We start from the raw sequence: 13,091 nt of genomic DNA on the forward strand, positions 1-13,091 counted from the left end.
ATTGTTGCGGGAACCAAAATAGTGAACCAGTAAATGAAGTGTTACCAAATTGAGATTGTATATGGTTTAGAGGACCTAGAAGTAAATGTGTGAGCTTTTAGAGATTTTTGGAAAGAAAGGAGGAATCAAAAGAATCGGTACCAAAGTATACGAAATTGGTTAAGGAAGGTAGAAGTAATTAATAAACTCGAGTTAGCATCTCGATTGTTGAACCAGGATTAAACCAAGTATATGTGTAATATAGGAGTAGGCTCAGTCGAGCAGGAATTCGCGGGATATTTCGAGACGTCTGATCCGTAATTAAGCGATCTGCTCGTCGTAAACAGGTGCGAAATTCTTGGACTTGTTTGATATTTCATTTTCATGAATTAAATTCTTTATTCGGTTGTCATGTTGAATGTCTGATTGATTGCATCATTTAATTGTGTAAATCATTTGCATAGCCCAATCCAATTAAACTTGAATTGACGTGACTTGAATGATTTGCATGCTTGTATGGTTGTCAGTTGTGTCGATCTATTATGATCTAATTATGGTTGAGAGTCACCACGAATTGAGGATTGAGAATGTGTACGTAACCGGATTTAAGAAGTTGAGCTGTATAGCTGACTTTGAGCCCGGGATCCTTCTAACGCTTTAGGTGAATGGCCCTCAATTTTCCCAGTATCGGTTGGAACGAGGGGTGAGTGATTGTATTGATATGTGGATTGAAATCGTGTGTGACAAGTGTAACGTTTGTGGTTCGGGGGCATTTTCCTACATGTTAATGCGCTTGGACGGTCAATTGAATATTACGACAATTGGAATGATTTCAAAGTGAATTTTCTTTATATGACTTGAACCAGACCTTAATGAATGGTTAAGCCAAGCAATTACAGATGGGTGTCAGATAAAGGGTCCAGCTCGGTGGAACATCTGTAAGTGTCAGTAACCCTACAGACGAGAGTCAGATAAAGGGTCCAGCTCGGTCGAACATCTGTAGTTGCTACAAGCCCTAATAAATAAATGGGTTAACCCAAATATGTGTTGTTTGAAATTCATCTTGGAAATTCCGTTAATTGTGATTCATTTGATTAATTGTTGTTGAGCATACGTATCCCTTTAATTATGAATATGTATCTGCTTGAATTGCTATTGTATGGGTTTCATTTTTTAATATGGAGTTTGATTGCAAGTCCAATAATCTAACTGTGGTAAATTCGTACTGAGAATTTATTCTCACCCCCACCCTTCGGATTATTTTTACAGGTTCTGTTGTGACTAGCTCCGGGGAGGCACGCGAGTAGTAGGCCTTTGGTAGTATACCCTTATATGACCCTAGATATATATTTTTTGTTGTATAGTTTCTAGGTTAGGCCTTATGGTGGGTATCCGGATGAGATACTTTTGATATATTATATACTTTGACCAGACTCGTGTATTCGGATTATATTATTTTGAACTTATTTTATATTTCTATGTCGGGATTGTCTGAGTGAAATGTTAATTGCCTTGTAAGCATACACGGTGTTGTATGCTTACGGCAGGGCACTGTCGCGACCCGTGGTCGCGGGGTGTGACAGTTCTCTTTGGTGGTATCAGAGCCTAGGTTTTAAGCCCTAACCAGACTGATAGGATAAGTATATGGGGTACGTTATACTTGGGGTCGTCACGGCTAATGACTTATTCATTCTATGAAATAAGTATATGCAAACTTAATGAATATTTTCTCCTTATTTAGAATTATGGAAGGACATCGAGGTAGGGGACGACCTCGAACAAGAGATCGTGATCTTATTCAGGATCCACCTATCGATCTAGTCGCTCGTAGAATTTAGCCCAGACTTGTAGGGCTTGAGGTCCAGAGAGTTGAGATAGGACCTAGAGGTGGGCAGGACCGGGATCGAGATTTAGACGAGAGGTTGATTGCGGCTTACGAGAAAGGTCGCCAGGCGGAGAGGCGTGATGTGGAACCCGAGGTTCACAGAGGTGCTCCTGAGGAGTTCAGGAGGTTGTATGACTCCTTCATGCGCCTTAACCCACCTCGTTTCGATGGCACTGGTGAGTATGCTGTAGCCAATGAATTGGCTCGCTAATATGAATGCGAAGTTGGTTCTGTGTCATGCTCTAGAAGAAGACATAGTGGAGCTGGCAGAACAGCAGTTTGAGAGTGTTACGAGATTCTGGTGGGATAGAGCCCGACGTAGTTATGTCGGGGAGGAGGTAAGGATTCTGTGGGAATGGTTCGAGCAACAGTTCACCCGACGGTTTCTAAGTAACTTACAACGAGAGGCGCTACGGAGGGAATTTCTGGATTTAAGGCAGAATGGGCAACCGGTGGCAGAATATAATAACGAATTTCTCGCCTTGTCAAGGTATGCAACAGATGTGCAGAATGATGTGGTAAGGTACCATAGGCAATACCTGGATGGGTTGGACGGGGGTATATCGATGATTGTTGATACCCCGATAGCCACTGAGCTTCAGGCTGTGATAGATCATGCAGAGCAGGTAGAGCTGCACAGCAAGAGAAGGAGGATCCAGATGACGGAAAAAAAAATGTTAACAGAGAGAGGATTAGAACAGGCAGGTGGTGAGGTCAGGGGGAGGCCCGTCGACTGCTAGACCACCCCCGAGGTAGATTATGGCAACAAAACCCCCTCCAAGACAGATAGCGACACCTGGATTCCGACCGAGTTTTGTTTCAATGTGGTGCCGTTCATGCAATCAGGCACATTCTGAGCTAGAGTGCAAATGCCGCAACCGCGCGTGCTATACATGCGGCACTATGGAGCACTAGGCGAGAGAGTGCCCAAATGCGACACTAGAATTTTAGAGAGATGGTGGTGCTAGAGGACCCGCAGGACGTGGACAGGGTGGACCACCATTCCGTGGCCGAGGTGTTCCCTAGCTCAATGGGGGCAGAACTGGAGGTCGAGTGTCTGTTCACACACTTGGGGTATCGGAGGCTGCATATGACGCAACGGGGACTCTGAAGAAAGATGTTGACTTGAAACCGTCTGATTCTCGGGCTGATGTGATGACAGGTATACTTTCTATCTCAAATTATTGTGCTTATTGTTTGATAGATACCGGATGTAGCCATTCCATAGTATCAAAGGCCTTGGTAGAGAAATGACATTGGCCAACTGAAACCGGTAACCAAGTCCTTAATGTTCAAACCCCTTTCGGTTCTGCTGATGGAGAAATCAAAGTATGCCGAAACCAAAAAGTTAGAGTTGACGGGAGGGATCTCGAGATAGATATGCTGGTTATGGAGATTACTGGGTACGATGTGCTATTGGAGATGGATTGGTTAACAAGACATGCCGCTACAATCGACTGTCCGCACCACAGGATTTGTTTTGCAACTTCAAGAGGTATGTCATGCATGCTTAACTGTAGAAAAGTTGGAGGGTTAATATCGTGTATTTCAGTTTTGGAAGTTAGGCATCTGATCGATTCAGGGTGCAATACACATTTGGCGGTGATAATGTACACTACTATGGAAGTTCCTGAGATAAGTACTATTCCGGTGGTGTCAGAATTCATGGATATGTTCTCAGATGAGATAGTTGGATTACCGCCCGAACGAGAAGTGGAGTTTGGTATAGAATTGGTGCCAGGCACGACACCAATTTCTAAGACTCCGTATCGTATGGCTCCTGCGGAGTTGAAAGAACTCAAAGCACAGTTAGAAGAGATGCTGGAAAGCGGGTTTATTAGGCCGAGCACATCTCTATGGGGTGCTCCCGTGTTGTTTGTGAAAAAAGAAGGATGAGACCTTGCGGTTATGTATCGACTACCGCGAATTGAACAAGGTAACCGTCAAGAATAGGTACCCATTACCCCGAATTGATGACTTGTTCGATTAGTTGCAAGGGTTTTCGATTTATTCAAAGATAGACTTGAGGACGGGGTATCATCAGTTAAGAATACGCCCGAGTGATGTAGAAAAGACAGCCTTCCGAACATGCTACGGGCACTACGAATATCTGGTTATACCATTTGGGCTAATGAACGCTCCAGCTGCGTTTATGGATCTAATGCATCGAGTGTTCCATGATCTACTGGACTTGGTGGTCTTTATCGATGACATACTGGTGTATTTGCAATCACGAGAGAAGCATGAGATCCATCTGCGGATAGTGTTGCAGAGGTTAAGAGAGCATCAATTGTTCACAAATTTTTCGAAGTGTGAATTCTGGCTTGATAAAGTAACGTTTCTAGGCCACGTGATTTCAGGAGAAAGGTTGACAGTAGATCCAGAAAAGATTCGGGCTGTGATCGAATGGAAAAGATGCGAGACAGTTACCGAGATTCACAGTTTTCGGGTCTAGCGGGATACTACAGACAGTTTGTACTCAGATTCTCACAGTTGGCTGCCCCTCTTACAAAGTTGTTGCATAAGGGTGTGAAATTTGAGTGGGGTACCGCTCAAGATCAGAGTTTTCAGGAATTGAAGAACTGGTTGGTATCTGCACCGGTTCTTGCCATGCCGATTACAGACGAGGAGTATACAGTCTACACCGATGCATCCCGATCTAGTTTAGGGTGTGTGTTGATGCAGAAGGAACACGTTATAGCGTATGCCTCTCGGCAGTTATGGCCGCACTAACAGAATTACCAGACACATGATTTGGAGTTAGCTGTAGTGATCTTCGCCTTAAAGATTTGGCGACATTACCTATATGGAGTAAGATACCATATCTACACGGATCACCAAAGTTTGAAATATATATCTTTACTCAACGAGAATTGAATTTGAGACAGAGGAGATGGTTAGAGTTGATAAAGGACTATGATCTGGACATTCAGTATCACGCGGGAAAAGCGAATGTAGTAGCAGATGCGCTAAGCAGGAAGAGTCAGATAAATCTGGCATCGATTATCACTAGTGAAACACATCTTCTCGAGGAAATGCGAAAGATGAATTTGTACGTCGGTGCATCCAGTGAGTTCGCATTGGAAACATCATCCTGCTTGATTAGGAACAGCGCTAGGGCAAGTACATCTGTAGTTGCCTCGATTATCTTGGTTGCGGTCGAGGTTCGACCAGAATTACACGAGCAGATTCAAGCAGCACAACAGGAGGACTCAAAATGCCAGCAGTTTCGACAACATTACGAATTAAATGCAAACTCGCCATTCCAACTCCACGAAGACGGTATTCTACGGGTCCACGACCACATATGTGTTATGAATGACTCAGAGCTGAGGAATTTGATTCTATCTGAAGCACATGACTCAGGGTACACCATTCACCCTGGAGAAGTCAAGATGTATCAGGATCTAAAGCGACATTTCTGGTGGCCAAAGATGAAAAGTAACGTGCAAAATGTGATTCGCAGGAAGAAACCTACGATAACCCATATACACAGTTTTCTTCCTATGTTTCAACCGCAATTAACTATATCATCTTCACACGTAGGACATGCTTTGCCAACATTTGTCCTGTAACCCGATAAATTACCAAATGCTGGAAAATCATTAATTGTACAAAAGATCATAGTTCGTAATTTGAAAAACTCTTGTTTGTACCCATCAAACACGGTCACACCCGTCCACAATTTTTTAGGTCATCAATCAGTGGTGCTAGGTACACGTCTATATCATTTCCGGATTGTTTGGGTTCTGATATTAACAATGACATTATAATATACTTGCGTTTCATACATAACCAAGGAGGAAGGTTATTGATACACAAAATAACCGGCCAAGTACTATGTTGACTGCTCATGTTACCAAATGGATTCATACCATCCATACTCAATCCAACTTTTAAGTTCCTTGAATCGGCACCAAATTTAGAAAAAGTACTATCAATGTTTCTCTATTGGGGTGAATCTGCGGGATGTCTAAGTTTTCCATCTTATAATCCTATATAAGTTTCCCTGTGAGATTTCTCAGTTTAATGGATGTCGAAGCAATCCATCATTTAAATTTAAAGCAATCCTGATATGTAATATTAAATTTTATGGATTTAAATAGACTATCAATATATAAATATCAATAATGCAATATATCTGAATTCACAAATGTTGGTTCTTAAAAAAAAAAAAATCAGGATCGGTCAAAAATTAATAACCGATTCTAATATTCTAATATAAATTGAATGTGAAAAAAAAACAAGGAATCAGGATCGGTCAAAATAAATTGCCGTTCTTAATACTTCAAATTTAGATCGATCAAAAATTAATAACCGATCCTGATATAAATAGAATGTAAAAAAATATATATATATATTTGACCAGCTTCCTATAGGATCGGTTTTTAATAGAACCGATCCAGATTATTGACTATCTAGATCGGTTGTTTACTAGAACCGATCCAGATAGGCAGTAATCTAGATCGGTTATATTAAAGAACCGGTCCAGATAGTAGCTATTAGGATTGGTTGTTTAGTAGAACCGGTCCAAATAGGCAGTCATCTGGATCGGTTCTATTAAACAACCGATCCAGATAGTAACTATTAGGATCGGTTGAAGAACCGATTCAGATTAGTGTAGTATTAGTATCGCTTTCATCAGGATCGATTGTATTCCGATACTAATATGCGTATATAACCGATCCTGATTCCATATTTTCCACTAGTGATATTTATCTCTTGTTAATACTACAGCGAAATTACTCACTTAAATTATGAGACCAACAAATTTTTTAGCGTTTTTCTTATATTATTATAGATTAACATGCTGTCATTTGTTTGTCATTAAATTATTTTCTACTAGATTATACAATTATTATTTTTTCGATATATATTTAGTCAATTTTGTTATTCCATAGGCAAAATGAATAATATAGCTAGCTAGGACACGACTAAGAAAGTTTGATAAATTTTTCGCCTTTTAAAATTATGCAGATGTTGTATTTGATAAATCACAGGCTTGTTTTCTAAATAGTAAATATATAGTTGTTAATAATTAAGCCGTTGTTGTAAATTTTGAAAATGTTCTTTTATAATATGAGCCGGAACTAAAATGGAACATAAATGTCCAATTAGTCCATCGACATAGTTAATTAATTATAAGGCAACCATTATTTATGTAGGGCCTATCGATATCTTTCATGTTCTTCAAAGATTGCTATAAATATACAGGGCACACAATGATATTTCATTCAAACAAATGCTCAGCACAGACACATTTATGTTACCCTTAACTAGCTAAAGCTTCCCTGAGAATTATCATCACCATAAGAGAGAACACAAATCTCTAGCCTCAATTCACAACACATACACAGACACTAATAAGGAGAGCATACATGGATTCCAGTTCTGCACCGGTGCAGCCACCGGTGTCTGAGCCGATCGATAAAACCTTATTACGTATGCTACTCATGGATGTCTACACTGGTGTATCGGTGGTCCTTCTGTTTGCGACCTTTTTAATTGTTGTTACACGGTTCAGGCTGTGGCATGACAACTATTTCCTAAAGAAGATCCCCGAGCTGGTGAACAAACCAGTCTATAATATGATCATCCAAGCCTTGGGCTTTGTTGCATTATTGCAAAACCAAATAAATGACCTCTACTTGATTTGGATTGTGATACTTATCATTGAATATGATAATGTCTTCACCATTTCATCCTATTCACTTCTCGAGAGAGCTTCTGATAGGTGGTCACGCGAGTTTGGCTCTCTATACAACAATATCTTCTCAATAGTAATATTAATCCACAGATACAGGAAAGGTAATCATTTTCAAGACCAACTTTTGGCTCTTTTGTTTTTAGTTCTTGCTAAGTTCCTGATCCGAATCATGAGTTACGTGTTTGCGGATAGGGCATATGGTCTTGAAAACATTAACCTAGTTGCTGAATATATGAAGAGCGAGCACAAACTGACCCACCCGAGTGATGCAACAGACCCTACAAGCATGAAAGGGTACAAGTACCTTGTGATGGGTGAAGAGAAAATTGACTCCCAAATCAAAGCACCATACTACTCCCAAGAGGTTGATCTTAAAGATGATGGCATTGTCACCGTGGAAAGGGTTTGGGGTTGCAAAAAGGGTCTCTTACACCCCTCTGTTGATAAAAATGGGGGGATGAAAGATGTTTGCCTCTCATTTGCTTTGTTTAAGCTTTTGAGAAGACGAAAGTTCAGGTATCCTGCAGCAGAGGCCCAACAACCAAAGACAAAGCAACTTATATTTAATGGGCTTCTGTCTGCTAAGGATAAAGACCGAGTCTTTCGGGTAATAAAAACTGAGCTCGGTTTTCTACGCGACTTAATCTTCACAAGGTATCCTGTTGGATTTGCATTTGGCTTTCCAGTATGGAATTTAGTTTTACTTGTCGGAATTCTTGGTGTAACTCTTTGGTTTGCAATCAAAGTGCTTAATCACAAAGTGAACACTGTCCATTATTACCTTTTCGTGAAAAATCAGGAGATTGATAATCCTTTAACATATACGCTCTTAATCGTAATAATATTGATGGAGCTTTTTGAAGTGTTCACATATGTATTTTGCGACTGGGCAAAGGTTACAATGATTTGTCAAAACGTCATAAGGAACTCTTCAGTTGTTACAAATCAGCAGGCTTCTTCAGATGCTAATTCACATGAAGCACAACCTTGGCTATTTGGTTACATGGTAAATATATATCTATCTCTCTGTATGTCCTTATGTGCTGTTAGCCTTCCGATTTATCAAAATATTTAGTTACATGAATTTAATTTTTACTTGATTTATTAATATATAATCATAAATTCATAACCATTTCAACTTGTTACCAGGTATTAGCACTTTTCTGCAAGCCAAGATACTTTCTCTCTATAAAGGATAACCTCGGACAATACTCGTTGTTGGAAAATTGCGACAAGAACTACCTATGCAGTTCCAGTCGGTGGTATTCTCTTATTTCAACCTGTGGAGGGTCAAAAATAGATGCACCTCCCCCAGGTTTGAAAAAGGGTGAATCAGTTAAACTCAGCCCAGATGTGAAGGAAGCAATTTTTGACACTCTAGTACAGAGCCGTGGTGACCGTACAAATGATAACGCTAACGCTAACGCAGCTCTTCAAAGGAACGGGGCGATTGTTTATGAAGAACTAAAATGGACACTCGATCTTGAAACACCAGTTCATATTATAATGGTGTGGCACGTAGCAACATGCTTATGTGCAATTCCTCTGGTAAATGTCGGAGGCAACAAAGATCGCAAGGTTGCAACTGACTTGTCCAACTACTGTGCTTACTTGGTAGCCTTTCATCCTGATCTGTTACCATTAACCGGCAATTCAGTGAAATATATGTTTCGGGAAATATTTGATGAGACTCGTAAGTTTTTTGGAGGGGTGTGCAGTATGGATGCGAAGAGGGAAAAGTTGATGAACTCTAAAGATGGTGATCAGAAAATTATTTATCGGGGCTCGAAGCTGGCACATGCCTTAATCGAGAAAGTACCTGATTATGCTCAGAGATGGAAGTTGATGGCTGATTTCTGGTCAGGGTTGATCCTGGACATCGCTCCATTAGGATCTATCAGGGCACATATTGAGCAGCTTAGTAATGGCTCTGAGTTCATCACGCATTTATGGGCTCTGTTATACCACGCAGGGATCATTCATACCAGTAATGAAGAATACTACTCTTAGAAGTTGCTGAGATGAAAGGAATCATCTTCGAGTTGTGTTTAAAATTACTTGTATTTGCAGTTGTTTCTATTTTTTTTTTTTTTTTCAGCATTGTGTGTGTAACTTATGTACTGGTGTCATTGTGTGCATTTACAAATTTGTACTACTTTCCTTGTATGAACTACAATAAAGTCATGTGTGATTTTAGTTAGATGTTGTACTTAGTTGCGATCATGACTAGATTCTTGGGACATTTTTCCTTCAATTGAGCTAAGAAATAATTATTCTATTATATCAACGTAGTCTAGTGTCCTTCTGGATTAAGCCTGTTTAGACTTATATTGAGCTTTCTAGCAAAAGATAAAAGAAACTCAATTTTTGTATCTTGGTTCTTGAACTCCCGTACTGGCCAGAGCTACAGAAAGGCTGATTACTAGATTGGAAATTATAAATTGCCCCGAACATTCTCATGGCAAGAGTGCAATCAAGGCCACTAACTTGTGCCATGAGCCTTCTTGATCACCTAACTGTCGACCCCGTTCTTCGTGGTTTTCGTGAAACACAACCCAATGTCTTTTGTCTGATGCAAGTTCTTCTTTGTCTGTCTGTTTGGATTAATTAGGCCGGTGCAGTCGTTGGCCTGTACTGGTGTCATTGTGGAAGGGAAGGACCTTTCTGTATTCGGCCAAATTCAAGTGGAGGAAGAGATTCTGATATTTTACCAACTCTCTTGGAGTTTCCAATATTCATTTTCTTGTTTTTTTTTCCATCACATTTCGATTGATCCAATTTCCAACAGTTTCAATCTAATTAGCCGATTCCCTGTCCTTTACCCATTGCTTTTCTCATCATATAAATGCACAATGGTTGTCGTGTATTGTGCATTGAACAGGGGCTATTTGGTGCAATTATTTAAACATGAATGTATGTTCTGTTAATTTTGCTCTCAATCATTTTTCTCTTTTATACAAAATACAACTGCCTCAAATTTTCACCTATTCCTTTAAAATTAGTTTTTTCTGTGTGGGGATGAAAATTTGTTCAGACTCAGTTATGTCCATCCGGCCTTACCTGACAGGAAAGCTAACCCGGCTCAGCCTGATACTCAATGGACCTGGCCAGATTTGACATATTCACTAAATATCATGTATGTATCTCTAATATAAAAATATCTATGGATCAGACCAGCAGTAGCCTGTTCTCCATTTCTTTTACGGGCTAAACTTACAAATTTTGTTGTTACATAGTGATATTTTTTTTAAAAACGTCGAGCATCGGGCCTTGAAGTCGAAGACAGATTCATGTATACTCCCTGAATTATTTTTTAAAATAAAGATGAGAGCATAGTAGGAATTATCGGTATCGGCATCGGTCCCGGCCGATACCAATACGGGATCGGAGTATTGATCGGCTTAGGATCAGAGTTTTTTTTTTTCTTTATGATTTGATACATGAGGATCAGCTAAGGATCGGATCAGACTCGGCCAATACCGATCCGTATCGGTATCGGCCAATATTTCCTACTATGGATGAGAGCAAATTTTTTATCTTTAAATATTTATGAAGGATCATCATTCAGATTTTGAACAAACGTGTGCGACCTCTTATGTAGAAAGTACTGACTTACGCACAAATTATAATTATGTATTATGATTAAAAAAAATTGTACAAATGCATTTTCGATCTTTCCCTGAAGAGATTATTTCGTACATAAATGTGAGGATATCTTGCACTTCTGAGAAAAACTTATTCTACTAGAGTAAAAAATATGCATAAAAAGAAATTAATTTTTTCTCTTCACAACACAGTAAATTAAATTGTACGGTCTTGGTAGTAAAAAAAAAAATACCATTTTGTTTTTTTAAGTAACCCTGAATCCCTGATGTTCCTTATAAGTCACCGTCAAGATGTTTCTTTCTCAGAATAAAGGTATATCCAGGCATTTTTTTTTTTTTTAAGAAAAGCCCTTAGGGGATAATTAATGGCAAACATAAATTTATTCCTATAAAATTGCACAATTTAGTCACATACCTTTGCCGGTAACAAAAGTGCCACGTACAAAAATAGTATGAAATGTGCCAAATTGTCCCTAAATTCTGTCGATGTCGACTTTATTTTATTTCAATCTTCAAAACTTAAAAAGGTATTTGTTGTGTCACTCAACGTGACATGTCAAAAACTTGATGGAATTAAAAATGGCGGAAAATGCACAAAAAATAATACATGGCTGTAGATTATGATCAATGGCTTCTTATGAATTTCATATCTCCGGTGATGGAAATACATGTGGCTAGATATTTTTCAAAATGTATATCCATTCAAATTACGTATATATGATGATATGCTTTGATAATGACTTCCGTGAAGTTAGCAATTAATAAAAATTCCATGAAAAACAAAGATTGACTTTGAAATTTCTTAGTCTCCTCGATCGACCATTATAAAATTTCTAGCGCTAATATCCAAACATTTAAAACCATGGTTCAAAAAATCGAAATCTGAATCGGAATCAGATTTTTGACCGCCGAGTCAGAATCGGATGAATCGGCCGGAATCGGAAGAATCGGATCGGTAACTCGGGTATTTTTGGCAGAAACCTTGTTTTGTAGACAAAAAGTAGGAAAAAATTGATAAAAATAATTTCTAAAAAAACTATGTTAATTAAGACAATATTACACTCAAATTGTTATATCCCAAAATTTTAAATAAATATTAATCATGATAAATTTAAAAATTTTCACTTAAATAAATTTTTTACTAATTAATCCAATGATTGTTTAGAACTTATATTATTAATTTAAAATATAAATTGAAAATTTTGAGATATAAATAATTTATGAAATTATATAAATAAAATGAGAATTTGAAATTAAAATAAAATGATTTGTGTAAAGAAATAAATAAATAAGTTTGTAATTAGTACAATAAATATACAAGTTTTGTATGAATAATTTTATATATAAATTGCAAATTTTATTTATTTAGGAATTATAAATTTTTTATTTATTTAGGAATTATAAAACAAATTAAGTGAGTTCATATAAATTCTGAATTGTTTGAACCATTGGATCACAGATAGCACGAATCTTGAAATCATCTAATCACTTGATTTGGATTGAATGACAAAAGGGATTTAACTCAAATGAATAGAAATTTCGGATCCATTTCAAATTTCCTCCATTCCTCTCTTTTATCCTCCTCACTGACAGTGGACCGCCCCCAGATCCTATCTTTCTCTCTTCCCTTCTCTCCCGTCGGCACAATCACAGGGGCGAAAAATCAGCGTCTTCGGTGCCTTCTCCCCCTTCTCACCTTGGTTCGAAAAATCAAGCTCAAATGGCGCATCTTCGGTGCCTTCTCCCCCTTTTGGGCTGCCTTCTTCTTCTCTGAATCGGCACAGAGGTTGATTCAAATCGCGCGATTTTCTCTGAATCGGCACAGAGGTTAGTCAAATTGAAAATATTTTTGCTTTAAATCGTTTGAATCGGTGCAAATCGGTGTAAATCGGGCGGAAAATCGGCCGATTACGTC

At 38.6% G+C, this 13,091-nt stretch overlaps 1 protein-coding gene across 1 annotated transcript; it reads left to right on the plus strand.

Annotated features, from left to right (window-relative positions):
* Positions 1–7,119: 7,119 nt before the first annotated feature.
* On the plus strand, positions 7,120–9,755 carry LOC144554565 (uncharacterized). Its single transcript, XM_078302878.1, has 2 exons — positions 7,120–8,577; positions 8,721–9,755. Exons 1-2 carry the CDS (start codon positions 7,243–7,245, stop codon positions 9,579–9,581), a joined length of 2,196 nt encoding a protein of 731 aa, XP_078159004.1. The 5' UTR covers positions 7,120–7,242; the 3' UTR covers positions 9,582–9,755.
* Positions 9,756–13,091: the final 3,336 nt, after the last annotated feature.

Source organism: Carex rostrata, chromosome 5 (assembly GCF_964058835.1).
Source record: "Carex rostrata chromosome 5, lpCarRost1.2, whole genome shotgun sequence".
Taxonomy (NCBI): Eukaryota; Viridiplantae; Streptophyta; class Magnoliopsida; order Poales; family Cyperaceae; genus Carex; species Carex rostrata.

Excerpts from the sequence above, each read along its gene's own strand:
- LOC144554565 (XM_078302878.1), top strand. The coding sequence starts at position 7,243 with ATGGATTCCAGTTCTGCACCGGTGCAGCCACCGGTGTCTGAGCCGATC. Across the intron at positions 8,578-8,720 it reads CTTGGCTATTTGGTTACATG|GTATTAGCACTTTTCTGCAA; the intron begins GTAAATATATAT and ends ACTTGTTACCAG.